At 33.1% G+C, this 19,729-nt stretch overlaps 1 protein-coding gene across 2 annotated transcripts in view; it reads left to right on the forward strand.

Moving 5' to 3' along the window:
- The first annotated feature begins 3,926 nt into the window (after nucleotides 1–3,926).
- The window catches only part of MICAL3_1 ([F-actin]-monooxygenase mical3), a 99,381-nt gene continuing 83,578 nt past the window's right edge, over nucleotides 3,927–19,729 (forward strand). The window contains exons 1-4 of one of the 2 annotated variants that reach the window (XM_051218843.1): nucleotides 3,927–3,986; nucleotides 5,881–6,175; nucleotides 7,490–7,593; nucleotides 16,726–16,829. In XM_051218843.1, the coding sequence (XP_051072314.1) occupies nucleotides 5,912–6,175; nucleotides 7,490–7,593; nucleotides 16,726–16,829 (472 nt within the window). In that variant the 5' untranslated portion in view covers nucleotides 3,927–3,986; nucleotides 5,881–5,911. Of the gene's footprint in view, nucleotides 4,081–5,880; nucleotides 6,176–7,489; nucleotides 7,594–16,725; nucleotides 16,830–19,729 lie in introns of both variants that reach the window. The other variant, XM_051218844.1, reaches the window with a different exon arrangement.

Genomic DNA, 19,729 nt, shown 5'->3' on the forward strand with positions numbered 1-19,729 from the left:
TTCCTGGAGACTACTCCAACTAGACACCTCGAGGTGGTAGACATTCTAACTGGGCACCATACATATTCATCACTCTTGGTTGTGCACTTGATGTACTTCTAAGCAAGATCGCAAGTATAAGACTACTCCACCCCTCATTCCTGTTTTTCTGTCATTGTGAAAAAAAGACATCCCGAGTGTTGCTAGCTCCTGGTCCGTAAACTGAAATGATACCCAGGTTTCAGATATTCCTATCAGATAAGCACAATTAGCATTACAGAGTTCACGTAGTTTGTGAGCTTCCCCGTTCTGTTTATCTGTATGAGCTTTAAACGAATGGACAGGCAATCTACTTACACAGGGTTTTCATAATTGGTAGCCTCTGTCCATCCCAAGCCTTTTTTATGGTCTTGACAGTCTACAATTGGAATAGTCGGATCCAAGTTGCTATTGTGCTTGATCCTGGTATCATGCAGCTTATCCGGCTGCATATACATTCCAGTGCGCAATCGACGTCTGTTGGCGCGAAATGCTTCGAGAGTTTCAGCCGCCATATAAGAAGGTTATCTTCATCAGCTGGGGTCTAGAATTCACATCCTTCTTGACCAGTTTCGCCACTTGTTAAGTCTAAACATTTTTGAGCTTCAAGGACTACTTGATGACTTTCCATTACCGAGTATCAGAGTTTGTGTGGTCAGGGTCTGTGGTTTCTGCTCCATCTTGTACAATGATGTTCCTTCCTCAGAACAACTCACGAAATTTCTTAGGGATCTTCCGGGTGAGATTGCGTTCACAATGCAGTATATCAGGCAGTATTCTTACAACCCATCTGATTTTAGTAAATGACTAGCCAGTAAGACATCCTCTATATCAGCAGCGTCAGTAGGCGTTACACGAATTAGTCATGGGTGATTTTGATGTTTGGAATCCTTTCTGCTAGTGAGCCGTGTGACTGTATTTGGGGATATTCCTGTTTAAATCTTCCCAAAACATTTTGTCCTGAAAACTGAGGAAAAATTCAAAGCTGTCTTTAAGATTCATTATTATGAGAGACTCATCGCAAACCGTGACTGTTTTCTCAGGTTTTCGAGTACGTTAAGGTTGTGAACATTTTGTTTGGTGGTTGAAGTACGTTTCCGATTCGTGTGCTCTTTGTTGACATAGCTCGACTGTGAAGTTGTGATCATTCTAGGTCAACTTGTGGTCACTGCGTCAAATATTTCATTCTAAGCGTGCTCTTCGATTTTCATACGAACCATATGACTGACAATCGTGATAGGACATTCTGTAAAACTGTCAGTAAATGCACCCATATAGATTAAGAATCCAGTACAACGCGACGAATGCTAGAGAAATTGGTACTTCTTGAGTTACCTTTCGGTTATTATCTATATTTTATTATATAATTAGAAAATAACTGCATTATTTCATCTCCGTGTTTCCCTTACTGTAATCTTCAGCATGACCAACCAACCATTGTCATACGTTCCGATTCTCTCTAATTATCGCTAACTAATTATGCACTGTCTGCATGTGGTTCGAGTAATTGTTGAAGTAATCATAACAAAAGAGTAGTCTGTCTCTTCTGATTAGTTTTTTGGTTAGAAACAGCCCAAGGTACATTGACTTAAGGTTTTGATGTTGATCACTGATCAGTGTGTCAGTGAGCTAGTAAAAGGCCACCGGTCCTACCGGTACTATAGTTTAAATTAGTGATAAGTGAAGGTCTGCCTTGTAAATGTAACACGTGATATAGGCAAGATTCTTGACTGATAACAAATTGACGATCTATGTCCACGAAACACTAATGAGTTCCCACGTAGAATCCATTTTATATGTTCCTCTGTGAATACGTGAATATATCTTTCCATGTGTTCGTTCCCTTGTAAAAATTCTCTCGTTCTACTTCAACTATAAAAATATATTATCAAATAACAATATTAAATGGAGCATGTCAGTTTACAGGCAACATCAAGGTGCCGCAAATGCTACAGGCTTTACCTTATCAAGTTATCCAATTATGTTAATATGTTATAGGGCACGTGGGCAATATAATCAGGGGAAACTTTTCACACCTTAGAATATTAATGTTAGTGTGACTTCAATGTTCAAACGCGTAAAGAAACAAAGAGGCGCATAGAAGACAAAGAGGGGGACCACGGCAACGCTAGTATCGGCGGAGCATGCAATGAACTAGTGGATGGAATGAATAGGAGTTGACTCGGCCTTGCAGGCGTGGTCCCTGTTGAATGTTACATTATATCTTTTACTCATATTAAATATATTGTTCCATATCCAGCCTGAATGTGTTCTCCATCACATATTGGTAATTGTTAGGATGCCATGAGTCAGTGTATATAATGATATGACTTCCACGTGAGATCTTTTAGATTGGGCAGTTACATCATGACAAATCTACCATTTTACGATTAGGTCTATTATTAGAGCAGTACTAATATCATATAAGATCATAATTCTACAGATTATGCGATTGGTGACCAATGTCACTCTGAGTTTACTGGTTTTATTAAGTCTCCCTTAATGTCTACTGCAAGCAACTAACAACATAGAGCTGTCACGGAATGTAAAGCAGGTTTTTGGAGGAGTCCCGACAGCGAAAACATTACCGAAGTAAGAAGCGACCTTTCTGTTACATTGATGCTGACCTCACTAATCACTCGGCCATTCATACTCACCAGATTACAAGTATGCACGCCTTGCTACGCATTTATTACAACTGCAAGACAGCTTGAACCAAATGCTACTTGACATATAGATGGCCTTCCAGATATATCTTCGGATCAACTCATTTTTGAATTCTGATTTCATTGAGTTAGTATACTTCAATCATGAAGGTGTTACGTGGGAATGCGTTGCCAAACTCCGAATACTTGTGGCATTTTCACTTTGTAAGTCTCCATCAATTGAAACCAGATTCCTTTCGTAGTAAGAGTGAGGAAACATGGGTAAGTTCTCGTCCTCGTGTTAATGTACGAGGGAGTAGCGGTTAATAAATCCCTAAAATAAATAGCTCTGTAAGTCTTCGACAATGGATGCTGACCACATTACTTTTAGTGCATTCATCTAGCTGAAGGCGCTCGGTCATGCATCCGCACCAGATCACGAGTGGGAACGCCGTACTCGACATCCCCTACAATCGCTAGTCAGATTAGACCAGACGATTCTCGATATGTTGGTAACCTATCAAATATATCATCGAACATCCTCGCTTCTGTCTTTTGATTTTACTTGGTGGGTACGATTCATATTAGGTGTTACTGGTTAAAGCGTTGTCAAACTCCAAATACATCTGGCATCTTTAAGAGAATTTGCGTTGGATTCTTAGGTCAGCCTGTTAGGATTTGTTTTCATATCCACCTTAAGGGTTACGGAATTTGAAATGACTGTTGGATAACCTTTTCATTAACTCTATCTAGATTTTTGACAAAAGGATAGGATTCTTCGACTCATTAGCTATTAATTTTCACTGCCACCTTCGTAAGACACTTTAGAATATAGAAATTTTAGTTACTTGGTTATACGATCCCAGTAGTGAACATCTGCCACTCCAACTGATAATACCGAGTGAACTGACCATTTTTCAGAAGTAAATGTGAAGTTGATCACTTTCAGGTCAGTCTTCCAAGTGCCTCCTAGTAACGTCGGTCAAGATTCCAAGATCACGTCAAGACCTCTTGCGTCTACTGTGTCACCATGGTCTATTTTTTAGTTAGGCGGGCTGCGAACATTGGTATAACAAACAATCATTTATGTTCTCTACATTACTTATTGTTTAACTATTTGGATTCCAATTTGATAACTGAGATAATTCGTCACGTGACAATAAACCTGGAAAACAGGTTTGGTTATTTTTGAAGCGGTCGAACTTATTGTTATTGACAAGGAAAAATGTTGATCACGGCTAAATTGTCTACGTTTTAATCCGTCAACGAATAGAAAACGTCAAGGCTACAAATCCACCGGTGTATATGAGTTTTTTGGACGAGGTTCGTCGTCGTTTGAGTGATTTCGCTTAAAGATAGACCGTGTTTGGACACACCAACTTTTATCATACTTAATAATATGTATTTACGTACACAGGTCAGCTTTTAATTGGTTTCTGCAAACTAAAAATGGATTTAACTCAACTTTATATTTTATTTCGAAGTGTCCAAATATTGTTACAACAAGCATTTCTCACATATGTAAAAATAAACTTTGATTTAAATTGAACTCCACTATTTCGTATGTAATTTTAATAAAGAAATTAATAGACAGCAACCAGCAGTAACATAAGCCTAGGACTAGGATGATTTAAAAACCTGAACTTGAATTAGATAGCGTAAAGATTTGGACCTGATACGCCAACACCCGTATTTTTTGTCCTGTATTCCTCAAACTATCTACCACTTGTAGTTTTCAATAGTCCTCACTATTAGCACGACCCCTTCCACTACCAAATTATCAAGTTTGTCAGTTTTATCACTGCTAATATACTTTGCTAGCTTGACGTTTATACCGAGTTCAGTGGCAAAGTAAACTTTTTTGATGAACCCATCAGATTCAATGTGAAATGGTGTCAGTGCGTTATGAAAATCTCGATAGTTCATGAGCATGACTTCGCTACTCATGTTGAAGCCGTTTGCCAATTAAAACCGTGTTACATTTTTATCATAAATCATCTCATGACCAATGTCTCATCGGCTGAAATGAAGTTTAAGGTTCATGTTTTTTACTTCTGCAGGCTCTGTATTATTTTTATTATTTATTTGTACAAATAAATGGTGGTATAAAGGGGCACCGAATGTATATGCGCCACACATGTCACTCGATGTGTGTGGGCTATGATACTGCCCCGGTGCATAAAGCAAAGCAAGCTCAGTAGTACGTATAACTGACTGGCCTGTGCTTAACGATTTATTTACTAAGTTATACATTTTTGCTATTCCCCTCTATTTACGTCAGAACTTTCGTAATTGTTTTTATTATTGACCCTTCATCATTGTAACTAGAACGGATGTGAATTCGTCTTTCTCTTATCCGTTTAAATTTCAGCTACCGAGTTAGAAGTACGGTAGCAAACTGTGTATTTTTGTTGTTCATAAATCGCACACGTTTAAAGCCTCACTAGCAAACTTCACTAACAATCAGCTATTTTATGTACTTATTGCAGTCCGCTCCACTCAGTCAGTCAGTCAGCTACAACGTAAGACCAGGCACATACATGCATCGGTCCAAGTTGCCATACCTCAATAACACAGCAAGATGGACACCGGATTCATAAAAGCAGTTAATTCAGAGGTGGTAATATATAAAAGAAAGATTGCAATAAGGATATAGTACAGGAAGAAATAATTAGTTCGTAGAAAGAAAGATATGAAGCGATTTTAATCTCCTAGTTTAAGGGAAGACAGAGAGTATATACACCACACCCACGCCATTGTGATCGATTCTGAGCCATGTCACATAGTCTCCAACCATTGGTTACGATAGTCACGCGGACTCCAACCAAGTAGTCTGCATCTCCCAACATGGCTCAGACTAGAAGTTAGTGACTTCAAGCACTGATGTCACGTTTTGGTTTGGCCGCCCCTAACTTTCTTCCGTCCGCTTCACTACCGTTCAACAAAGCATATTTTACCGGACACATGAAATATATCCCATCCATCTCAGTGTGCTAATGAGGAATGGCAAATTGAACCAACACACAAATGTTCGAGGTTCTATATTCCATTTTAATGAGTGGCTAAGATCAACCAAGATACGTAAACTTATTTTTCTGTCTTCACCTAGCACCTCACTACGGTCTTCTTATCACGCATCAAATTATCATGTCGTGGTTAAGCATCGGTTACTCAGTAACGTTTCTAATATATGATCCCATTTTTCTTATAATTTTAGCTTTATTAATGACAAGACTAATAATGAGGTCATGAACGTTACTGGACTGCATCGCGGTTTGGAGGAGAAGTTCGATTTGTTTTGTTCTGCAACGACATTTGAAAGCATATTAGCTTGTTTTTATGAGCTATGTGATGGGGTTGTTTCTAAGCCTACAAAGCAATCTTGGAATATTTTCCATGAATTGAGTGTAAACCTCAAATCATACTGGAAAGCTGCTGCATTATTTTCAAAATTGGAAAAACGTGTTAAAATGAAGCAGTATCATCATCAGACGTTATGTCGAGATATAAATGTGAGTTCGTGACGAAGGTGTAACTAATTTAAGATTTTATTATGAAGAGACATATGTTTTGTTCCTACGAAATCAGAGTGGACGCTAATAATCTGGAAATCTTTAAAGATATTTTATCATCTTTTCTTCAAATTTATTGTTGTCTTGCTTAAATGTAGTTCACGAATCGTGTGATTGTTCAAAATGTGAAGCGCGATTGTTGATTTTTATTTTTTAATAACTTCAAGAGGATATGAATTTGTCACCTAGCAACTGAGTTACAGCTTTATTTACCTACGCATACTTATTTCCCTGCTTTGGCAGTTATGATTCTCTTTCAACAACTTAGTGTCGATAATTTATTAGATATACATATAAATTATAGATTTATGAATTTCATATATCTCGTAAATTATGGTTAGTCATTTCTTTGATATATTACTCTTAGTTATTCTTGTTCTACCATATACCGAGAAGACACATGATGTAGTTAGTGAGACTTCATGTTTACTGTTTCGTGGTTTGTTTGGCAATGGGCTGTTATAGTTCGAAAAGAAGTTTCTGTTTTACAATAATCTTTGGCAAATATGTTATACCCACTGTAAACACTCAGTTGTTTATTATGGTTAAAACAAGGATGAGTATTGAGAATTTCGGTCGCCATACATTTAGGAAACTATATGAAATTATTTATTTTACCTCAAATCTATCACAAATTTAATTCATTATCTGACTGATTCAATGTTGACTTCAATTTGTGAAGGTTACTTCTATTACCTTACTTATAAAAGTGCCGTTACTATATGATGGTCTAAAAATCAGCGGGGAGCCCTATATTTTAGGCTTTAAGCGGTTTGGAAACAATCTTTTAAAAGCCGTTAACTTGACCTACCAACAAGATTTTTGTGTTGTTTTTTTTCTAATGGAACCATAATTACTATTTTATGATTGCAGAAGTACATTTCGTGTCCCTTATTTTTAAAAAAACAAAATTTTCACCATATATAATCTATTATTTTTTACGCTCACCTGTTCGTCAGTTGTCTCACTACCGTACCAGTTTGTAGTGTAAAACCGAAAGCTATTACATATTCATTCCATCACTTTGTTTATCATTGTCGTGCTAATTTGCATCTATCCATGTAGACTTATTTGTTCTGTAAGTTTTTGAATTAGTTCATTGAAAAGTATGTTTAAACTTATTTTTGGAGATTCAACTAAAACACGTATACATAGTATTGCCTAGTTTTTTTGTTAAGTAAATAGAATTGCATTTATTTCTCCATCAACCATCAATAACTATTATTGATTTGGTTATTATAATTGTTGGTTTAGGTGCTTGTTATAGGATGTGGACCATGTGGTATGAGATGTGCGATTGAATTAGCTTTACTTGGTGCTCGTGTTATCATTATCGAGAAACGTCACACATTTTCAAGGTGAGTTAATGAAATTAATTTTCTTGAAAAGGTTTTTCGTACCTCAAACTTACTCTGGTTTTTTCAAGCTACTTGCACATTGCTATCAACTTTAACAATGGCTAATTAGATAAATCAGTAAGAATTTCGACGTTTTAGATTAGTTTACCAAACATAGTTAGACATATTAAAGCTCCAATCAAAGTTATCATAATTACTAGTAGTTCATTTTTAATCATAAGACAGCTGTTGTGCTTCATCAGTATTAATCATGATATACAGAGATACCAGATTTCAATCTTCACATAGGTAAACCGACTCAAGGCGTTACCTTATAAACTATGGATTTTCGCCATTATAAATACTATTCAGTTGCATTATGTCTTAGTGTTTTTCTGTCAGCTTTGTTCAGTCTGACTTTTGATATGCTTATCCTCTCGTATAGTTTATTCATAGGGTTTAGTTCATATATTTCGTGTTGCAAAATGCATTACTCATTCGGCTTTGTTGAATCATTTATAATGATAAAAATAGTAATTATCATTACTATTACTACTCTGCAAATAAAGACTTTACTTCTAGTCATTTTCGCTAACGAATTCATATTCTCGAGAGATAGTGATACTAAATGTCCACCGAAACCATAACTGATGGTACGGGGTTCGAATTTATCACATACCAGTTGCAAATTTAGTCACTCTTACACACCAATTGATAGAATTCAACCAATATTAGAGACTAGATTATGTGTTTTTGGTCACCGCTAAGAGATCAATTAGTTCAAATATCTCAGTTCTACACTAAGTCAATTGCAACCCGAACAACTCAGTGGTAACGTTTCTGGCTGCAACACTGGATAATTCTCTTTCAAATATTATGGACGGCACCAGTTTACTCGAGATTTCCTGCACACCTGATTGATAAATCCCAACTAGAATGATACGGTAGAGAGGACTAATAGGGGGCAGCCAATCCGGAACGAGCAAGTCACTTCAAATCTACGGTGCATGTATTAATTCATTGTCAAGGCTTCAAGATTAGTGTTTAACGTTAAAGATTTAGGGTCACGGTTGCTACTGTGATTAAGAGTTCTTACTCAGGACTGTAATGTAGAGTCTACGATTGTGGGTAAGAGTTGGGATCAAGGTTTAAGGTTATGATGTAGAGTTTAGCACTTAAAGTTATGGTACATATCTCAATCTTAAATCGTAACTGTATATCTCAAACCTTAATCCTAAATATTAAAGCTCTCATCTTGATCATAAAGCCTGAATTCGAGTCTTAACACTATAAGTTATTCATTCATGTTCGCTGTTTGCCGATTGGCTAGTTGGTACCTGGTTCCTATTTGGTTCGCTCTTATAGGTAAGCCTTACCTCATGGGATCAAGATAAAAGTGATCCTGTTAATTCTCCTCAGCTTCATAATTTAACCACTTCTCTTGTAGGTCGGTCATATGTATTTATTCTAATCACAGAAAAGACATATCTAGGTGGTAAATAAAACACACTCATTAAACACTTGATATTCAGATAGATTTAAAGTTGTTTTCGGAATTGTTTTTTCCAATAGTTTCGTCATATTTAGCGTCATATTTTGTCTCAGCTGTTTCAAAAAAATCTTTAATCTTCCTGGATGGCTTAGCATTTTTTGGCTCATTCACATTCAATCAATCCATAGGAAAAGAAGTTCAGTTTTCTTCCCAATCGTACTCATCTTTCATATTCTCTTAATTCCTTATGTTAGTATATATTTACCTGCGAAATAACTGATTAAAATTCATTTACTAAGCAATATCCATTTTCTAGAACAAAAGATTAGTCATATTTTTTACCATCAGTTTGTACAGTTGTACTTTTGAAAATTACTTACTTAGTTGTCTAGTGAGTAGTGGTTGATTGCTTTAAGGCATGAACGTCGATATTATTGACTACTATCATAAAACATAGATTTTTCTCCGAACTAATATTCGTATATACATAAATACTTAAATCCTAGTAGTCCGTTGAAGTAACGGTGGGAGTATACTAATGTATATCCGCTTCATTCACACCATATATGTGTACATCATGTTGATGTGTATACGTGTGTGTGTAGTCGTAAAATTTGTGTATATGTATCCAGATAAAATGTCTTCAAGGCTACTTATTAATTAGATTAAAGAGTTAAAATGAAAAAATTGACATTTTCACAATGGTACTAATATACAAAAAGCGAACAACAAATAATTATGTATGTTGTCGAAGTTTCAATTTGTAATTTCTATTCCCTTTTACCTAGTTAATATGTTGTTTTTTAGTCGTTTTTTGTTTTCGCTTAACAAATCTTATTTACTAATGATAATGAAACAGAATGCGTTGTTTCATAGATTTTTTTAAGTTAGTAAGTAAAATAGATTTTCGTTCTGACTAAAATAAATGTACATTCTGTTATCGAGCTATATAGGATCGACCAGTACTGTAGATAATGGATACATGAAAATGATTTTTAGATTAATGTTAACTTTTACAATGAAGTACATTCTGTTTCATGCAAATCAATCTTAGTTTTTGAATCTTCATAGATTGTAACTTATGACTTTTAATTCATTCGATAAATGTATATGTTGAATTTTTATCACTTATATCTAATTTTATTCACTGGTTACTCTTAATCCTTAATTTATTTCATGTAAAACTCCCTAAAAGAGATTCTTGTAGATTACTTATGAGTTTTTAAGCATAAAATGATACTTGTTATAGTATCTATTAACAAAATCATTCCTGTGACCCTTCCCCTTGAATTCAATGCTTTTAGAATATTTAGATTACCACTGATTCTTTCTTAAATTTACTCTTGTTAACCTATCACCTGTTACTACCAGCTATTTTTCAAGTAATCTCGTCTTATGAGGTGTTATAGTTGATAAACAATAAATCATATTTAAATTATCTTTCGGTTCTTCAATATGACACCTTAGTTATTTCGAGAAAACAAATATTCTTTGTGATTCAAAGTATCATCGTTCAGCAATACATCGTAGTATTCAGTTGATTAATGTATTTCGATTATTCATTCACAGTTTAAAGTATAATTTCAATTGTATTATGAGATCAAACGAAGAACTGTTAATATGTACAGTACACTATTTTAATTTGTGTAGTATATATAACGTTTTTATTGCTAATTATTATTACAATTGAGTATATTTTTTCAACAATTACCATTTGAATAATGTTACATTTTAAGACTTTAGTTGAACATATTTTTATACATATAATTAGGTAATAAAATATAAAATATTTTATTCATTGTTTTCTATGAAATGTTTAATATTAACAATTAATTGTAAGAATAATTTATCACTACCATGTATACTGTAGAAATTTATTTGTGCTCAAATGCAATAATCTCATTTCTGTCCTTGACATTAAAATTGATTGCATAATGTAAACATCTTATTCAATAATAATAGATTAATAGTTAATCCGTTCGAAAATAAACATATTTAGAATTCCTTTAGTTATTTTAGATCTTTCAAATCGATAACTTAACTTTGACATAAAGTCTATTATGTACAGCTCCTTTTGCTAAATATATATATCATCTATTTTCTCTAATAGTTTACATAAAATCTGATAATAGTTTATTTTTTAAGCATATTAAAGGGTGAATACTTTTTACTAAGCAAATTGCTTAACATTATTTTATTCTTAATGTTAAATAAATTCTTTGAAGCTACTTATTCTGAAATTAGATATATGAAGTTATACGTTGAATAATTGATAGCAATAATATTCTCGTTGGTATTTAAATTTTGTGTAATTTTAATGTCATTTTCACTATAAATGTATATAGCAGTTGGTTAACCATCGAAATTTATAGATCATTAAATAACTACCTTATTCTAGTCTGGAACGTTTCCGTAGTAATGTACTTACACATAACCTCTAATATGTGATTAAAAACAGGACGGTCGAAAATTCATGGGAGTTTTTTGCTCAATCCTGCTTCATATGAGTGGTAACGATATTACTAACCAGTTACTCAAACTGAAATAAATGAGTTTTGTTTATGGATTTAAAGTTGGTTTCTTCAACTAATAAAACATCTTATTATTAGAAAAACGTTATGCCTCTAATCTATTTCAGTTTCAGTTTTCCAGTCAACATAAATGACAAGAAGAAACTCTACTTCGAAAAAGTAGTGCTTTTGTAGTGAACACGAACACCAGTGTGAACAATCGAATGTATTTGACAAAAGATTACAGGACTTGTTTATAAAATCTAACAATCATAAAGTAAATGCTTAATTTGCAAAATGTCCCTCGGTTGTCTTAACATGAATCAGACTTCATTGTTCTTGCATCTTCATACAAATTACATCCTGTTTCCATTCTTTATTGTTCGATCCTCTTGTCTTTCTGCTGCCAGACCTTCTGTTCACGACTAACACCATATACTACTTATGTCAATATAAGTAGCACACCACACTTTTACTATTATCCCCAAAACTCCCCTGGTTTTCATAGCAGTATATAATCCTCTGAATGTATTTAGAAACTAAGTAACCAAAGTTTGTTAAAACATCATTTCACATTGTAAAAAATACACTGAGTTAATTCGGACGACAAGAAATTTTACAGTTGAGAAAAAAAATGGTTATTTAACTTTCTATGGAATAAAATATGGAAAAGAGTAATAGTGATTAGGTCTTTGTAAGTGTTTGACTATTTCATCGCGTAACCAATACATATTGTAACTTAGTCAACCTAATTCTAATGATCTGGAATTTTTCTAACCATCTCTTACAATGAACCTCCAGTTTATGTAAATCATGCAAATCAGTTATTACGTAAACGTTTGTGCAACAAGATATACTATACTACTACTCTGAATTAAACGAATAGAATGAGTTCCAACATGCAACTTAATTAGTTGAAACAATTATATCACAGTTCTAATGACATTACATCCAGCTGACAATTCCCAAACAGAATGAAACACACATCCTGGATTCCACTGTTAGTCATCTATTTCTGCTTATAACATTATTAAACAGTTTAAGTATATTATTTCTTCAAAATTGAATACTAATTACCATGAATTCGAAAAAAATCAAAAGTAAATACTTTTATAAAACTATTGATGCATAATTAGCAAGCCATCATTAAAGTAACATGACAAATAATGTTTTCATTAATATAGTAAATCTTTCTTCAAAAAAAGATAATTTACTTACAAATCTGACAATCTCTTATCATATGATTTGTATTAGTTTGTGTATTTGCGTGCTTGTTATGAAGCAAATTACTAAATGTCTTCTTAATATATACTAATGAAGTAATTAATTATTACTTGTTCATTCCTAGACCGCATTCATATTCAATGCATTATTTCTTGTTTGCTTGTCTTTTTACTCTTTTTTTTCTCTATCATCATTTACACTTTCCAAAAGTTTTAATAGTGTGTTATTCTTCTCATCAAAAGCCATCTTATTTTAATAGTAATGATAAATAATACCGGCTATTGTCAACTAACTGAAACGCAATCAACTCATTATCTTATCTTGTAAAGCTTGATACATTTTCATTAATTACTTAAATATAAGATGCTTGGCATTTTTTGCTCTTCGAATAACGTATTTAGTGCACTGATGTAATAAGTTTCGACAGTTGTGTTGTTTACACTTGATCTGAAATCTGTAGAAATAAACAATATTTGCAAATATAAATTCTACTGGTAACGTAAATAATTAATTGCTAAATTAAACAAATATTGACTCGCTTATATCTGATGAACCTGTTCAAGTATTGAGAACATAAATTTTGTCGAAAAATCTTCATCGTCTTTTTAAGATATTTCCTATCATGGACTAATATTATCTGAACTTGAAACATTCGTTCATTGGTTGAAGTTTTCAGAACATCAAAACGTGATGAAATTACCAAGACAAATGACAGGTTAGTATAAGTAGTAATGGTATAATTGATAATGGAAATGATCAGGCATAAACGGTATGATTCGAAGAGAAAGAATGAATTCACAGAATCGATGGTATAAGCTAATTTTAATACTCATGATCTAAAAGAGGATACAGAGTTAATACATCTGTATCTGTCTTTCACACAAATACCGAATAAGTCATTCACTGATCTACTGAGTCTATATAGACGCTAACTTGTTTAACGGGTGTGATATTTATATCATTATTAGGAAGGCTATGAGTTGCAGTGTAAGTATAGATACGACAATGCTGGTGAACACAGCTGACAACTCCTAAAGAGGATGAAACGCGTATTTTGTTAAATTAAAAATGAATTTTACTGTACTTTATGAGATGAGTTGTTATTAACTTATTATAATATAATATATGATATTTGTATTATTTTAAGTTAGTTTATTGTGTAAAAGTAGTTGTGAATTTTCTTATTTAATACATATTGTCTTCGATTAGATTCATTTTATTTGTGAGGAGGTGAAGAAATATCAAATAGTGTTTGCTTTGTTGTTCCTCATATTTTAATATCATTTAGTAACCAAATACAATCTAATGTAATCACTTTAGACCCACACTTTTGTAACGAGTCTTAATGATTCTATATACCTATCTATATTGAAATCAGTAGAGCGGAGTCCGAACTTTACAACTTCATGAATCCAAGTCAATCCTTCTAATTATACGAAGTATATTGTTGAATGCTGTGAATATTTAAGAACTTTTCATATCGACCAGCATAGTGATGTAATATGCGCACACATTCTAATCTAATGTATTCGCTTTTCTTAACAGGATTCCCAAATCTATTTCCACGTACTTAGGTCTCATGACAACCTTGTTATCGTTCGACATGGTTGACTCTTCTGGTTTCAATTAATTCGTGATCAACATGTTCTTTACAGCTGACTCGTTTTTTATTGCTTTGTTTATCTACTTGATTTTAAGTCAACTTAGTATCTTTTTTATTTGAGAACCATCATCATATACAGCTTATTGCTCGACCAAGCCATCGTAGATGGAGCAGATTTCAAACCTGTTGCTTATTGGTTAAAATTTAGAGTAGCTTAGGCAATAAAGTCACTAGCACTAGACTTTACATGTTTTATTTTCCGTCCAAAGTACGATGTATTTTACACTAGTAAGTTCTATGACTGACAACTTAAATATTTAATAATTCTACATTTCTCTTCATGAATTTCAGTATTCTTCTGTTTTCGTAGATTTTAGTCAGATTTTTAGTACTGGTATGCCGATTGATTTTTTTCTCACAAAACTCAAAGCAATGTATAACTACATCGATATGAGGGTTTTTTCCTAAATCAATTTTTATCATGATCAAAATAGTCCATAATAATCAAAGATCTGCCAACAGTAAATATTCACAACAAATATTTGTGTATATTGGATTCACCAAATCACATTTGTTGGGGAAACTATGGAAGGGATGGAAACCTTTACGTACCTGGTAATGTAGTGTGCGCTACTGATATCAATAGATATGATTAGTATGTATCATTAATTAAAAGTGAAATACCTGGCGGCAGAAGGTTAAGAAGGTCGAGGGAAAGAGAATGAGAACAGAGAATGATTAGTGTGGAAACGAAGGAATAATAAAGTCTGGGACGATTGACTGATATTTTGCAAATAAAGTATTTACTGTATGGTTCTTAAATCCTACTAAGGGATTCTGTAATTTTGTATTTAAGTACATTCGATTGCCCCCGCTTGTGTTCTCGTTCACTACAGTGGCTTCACTGATAAACAAAAAGGAATCAGTGCACTTGTGAAAGCACAAATTGGCAAAGGAAGTGCACTATTGCCGCAGTCACAGAATATCTGAAACCTAAAACAGCTCTCACTTAAAACCAAAATCAGAACTTTCAACACTAATTTTAAAACAGTTCTACTACACGAAGTTAAAACTTAGAGAATTATTATAGCCATCTCCAAAAATGTATAGGTATTTTTAAACAACTGTCTACACAATATACTGTGGATCTGTTGATCAGACACCATCAGTAATAACCTACTGTGGCAGAGAACAAACCAGCTGAGGAGAAAATTAAAAAAGGATACAGGAAATGGATAGGAGACACGTTGCAGAAACCATTGAACTACATTACAGCGCAATTCCTAAATTGGAATCCTCAGTTGAGAAGAAAATGAGGCAGACTACATAACATGTGGCTCTAGAAATGGGAGGCAAATATCGAGAGTGTGGATAACACTTGGCTACAATTGGAAATCCTTGGTCAGCAGTCGATGCTCCATGAGAGGTATGAAACCTAAATGGAGTGGATTGAAGCGATTAAATTTGTCAGAAATAACATTCATTTATATTTTCCGTTATTCAGATCTTTGATAAACTTACTGCATTTACTTTGTTAAATAACAAAGAAAACATATCTTTAAGAATGTGTTAGTGTTTATTGGTATCTCTCGTAGAGAAAATTTTCGCATTTCTTTCTCTTGAACTTAAAAAGAAGCTAAACATCTGAGTTATTTTCTTTAAGCATACATTATCGTTGGGTCCCTCCTCTTAAACTATCAGTTTATTTCATTTAGCATAAAATTACAATTTACAATGTATTTGAAGTTATTAATGTCAGTTTATCTATTCATATATGGCAGATTATGAATATAGCGCATCAACTCTCCTTACTGTCCACTTAAATGTGTTCCTTATAGTATTTATCTAGTCGTAATCTTACTAGTTTTTATATGAGATTGAATATACTTTACTTTTCACATGTTGGTATCTAGTATACCTATCCCTATTAATGTTGGTTACTTTACACGTCATATAAGGTTTTTAACTTGTTCCTGGTATACTAGAGATTATATTTATGAAGTATATTAATCCGTATAAATTATTAAACTTTATAGATTTATCTCATACAGTATTCTGAATAAAATTAGAGTTTGTTCTGTTATCACTCCTGCTGTGATCACCACCGAAATGAAATTTTTATAATGAAATATGTAATGGTTATTTATTCTAGATAATTTCAGTCTTACCGAATACATATCATCGGTTACTTATAGTTTGGCAGCCAGCTAAACTATTCTTTTCAATGAAGCATTGCAAATCAATATTGTTTACACATAGATGCTTGATTAGCTAGTGAGTTACATATGATATCGTTTATATGCAATTTCTTTTTTTTTTTCTAGAAATAACGTACTACATTTATGGCCTTATCTCATTGAGGATTTAAAAGCATTGGGGGCAAAGACATTCTTTGGAAAATTTTGTGCTGGTTCAATTGATCACATTAGTAAGTGATGAAGTATGGTTGTATCACTTTTTCTGCTTTATGTTATGAATGTCTTTGAATAATCTTTAAATTATCATATCCTCTCAATGGGGTCAGAAAAGTTTTGTCTATTTAGCACAAACTACTTATTGGCAAAATAAGTAAGTAGTATTCCGTGATGTTGAGTTCTTTTGATTAGTGGATGGTTGACTGCATGAAGAGTTTAGTTGTAAAGTTCTTACCGTCTATTAAGAACGTTGCGTTGATACAAACTTCTAAAATCTGTGAGTTTTCAGAGCATTTTGTAAGCACCTTGTCGCATTTCAGGTTGGTATCAGATGTGATAGTTTGTTCAATCTATTTATGTTATCATTATCTCTAATCTGATGTCTGATGTTTTATTTCGTTAAAATTGTAACCATTATTGTGTAATGGATTACAGACTCTACCGTTTAAGTTTAACACAATATCATTCACTTTCGTTGTTTATTGTCATTCAATATTGCACATTAAATGAAGCTGAACATGTAAACCACCCTTGTGGTCTAAAAGTTAAGTATTCACTACGAGAGCTGTAATTTCTTGGTTCTGTCTCCTATAAATTTGTGGATAAGCTTTACTACAGACCCTGGTACTAAAATAAAATAACTGTACACTGTGTTTTGGTTTTCAGTGTTTGTCTAACTATCATGATGCAAACCATGACACTTAAAAATACCTAATTCTACTCTCAAACCATTTTTTTTCTGTCTTACGGCTGGGAATTATATCACGTAAATGTGGTCTATCATCGATAAAAATTGTAAATCCGGCATATTTTTTATTAAAACAGAATAAAACTTACGTGAACTAGAAATTGGACAATGGTATTGTACAAATCGTAGACGTCTTAGCAATACATTTTTAGAAAAATAATATTTTTAAAAATGACTTCAAATAAAGATAACCTCCTTCTTTGTATTTTATACTGATTTAATTCATGTTTAAAATTTTCATTTCATATTCACTACAACATTGCACAACACAAGTTGAATTGCATGAAATAGGATTTCTGTGTTATATATGCATAATCGAATTAAGTTTTTCTTTTAAAAAAAGTCAGTTTGTTAGCAAATGTTAAACACGGATTCAATGAACAACAAATTTTTGAGACATTAAATCGTTCATGTTTAACATTTATTATTATTATATGGGACTATAATTTATGGATAACCTTTGAGCGACGCCAAATTGACCTTAAGAATGTCCACCTACCTACTAGGGCTAAATGAGGGTTATAAAGCAGTGTGAAGAATAAGGATTATGATTTACAGTTTATAGATAGGGCTGGGAATTAGATTTAGCGTTTTCATCACGAACTGACTTCATTTAAAATGCCAAAACTCTATTTAGACAAATGAGTGGATGAATTTCGCGCCAAAACCCGAGACCTGTTATCCTAAATGTGATTGGATCAGCCATAGACTATAGTTTCGCCTATTACTATTAATCTGTTTAAATGTATTTTTATTTCTGCTCGATTGACTTTAATGAATATAAAGCATCCTTAATCCTCTCGTTAATTTACTTTATTTACTTAAATTTTTTGATCTCTCTCGCTTTCGCTCTCTGCCTGATTACTTATGGCCTTCTAAGGCTGTAAGTATGTTTACTGAAAAGATACTTCCTTTGTCAACAAAAAGAAACTGAGAGAACGGCAGAGGGGGACACACTCAATTATCCGGTTAAATTAAATTACTATCCGACTAAAGTTATATATATATACATATGCGCACATGCTCATACGTTCTTGTATGGTAAATAGTACGATAAGTTGTTATAATGTAACGATGATACATATGTATGTACTTCCATTGAAATGATATATGAAAATCAAAACAGTATTAGTGTAGATCATTATGCCACAGATAAACACAAATAACACTGTCAGTTTAGGGTTGTGGAGATTGTTGAGTTTTAATTGAGACTATGTATGAATCGATCAATGTTTAACCACCATTGAAAACCTGGAAGTACTGGACGGCCGTTTCGTCCTAGTATGGGACTCCTAGTTTATTTGTTATACCTCCGTCCTTTCCTTTGTGTGATATGACTAAATGAACGGTTTTGTTAATTTTGTTTACATTCTGTATTCTTTTGTCGTCTGTCACCTTCCGTATATATTCTTCACTAGCCAACTATTTGCACACTTTTTATTACGTAATTTTAATAATTTTTTGTGATTACTACTTCAAAGTGCATTTATCTAAGTTTGACTTACTTTCTATCTTAAACTATTGATTGGAATTCTCATTATTTAATTGTCAGTAAGTCAGGCAACCATTGAAAACCTGGAAGCACTGGATTTGCGTTTGGTTCTAGTGTAGGCTAATCAAAAGTGCTCATCTACGATCCCGCATGCGGGAATCAAACCCAGTGCAAATGCTTTTGCTCTAGACCACTAAACGAAAATCCAGTAGTACACAATTATAACTCCAACCAATCCACTATATTGCACGACCATCTTATATTGTCTTCGGTGGGTACCTTACTCACACCTTACAAAGTTGAACTCGATTGATCACAACTGTTTTATTATTATCAAATTGTACTTCTTATCTGTTATGTGTAATGATCCTGTCTATTTCATCGTGATTATTAACTTAATGCCCTGATAGGTTTAATATTTTCATATACCCATATAAATATTCACTTACATTAAAGCATAGTTGAATAACGAAATAATTGAAAGTAATATTGTTCACCTAAATGTGGTACTCTAAGTACATATCTACTATTCATTTTCGTCTGCATTATTTCACCTTTTTGAGTTCACTTAGCATGAGTTGCAGAGATAGTCGCTATAATTTTTCAGAGACATTTTTGGAATACATATAAAATCATTTAATAATCCAATTTAAAGTAGAAATTTACTAATCAAT

Source organism: Schistosoma haematobium, chromosome ZW (assembly GCF_000699445.3).
Source record: "Schistosoma haematobium chromosome ZW, whole genome shotgun sequence".
Taxonomy (NCBI): Eukaryota; Metazoa; Platyhelminthes; class Trematoda; order Strigeidida; family Schistosomatidae; genus Schistosoma; species Schistosoma haematobium.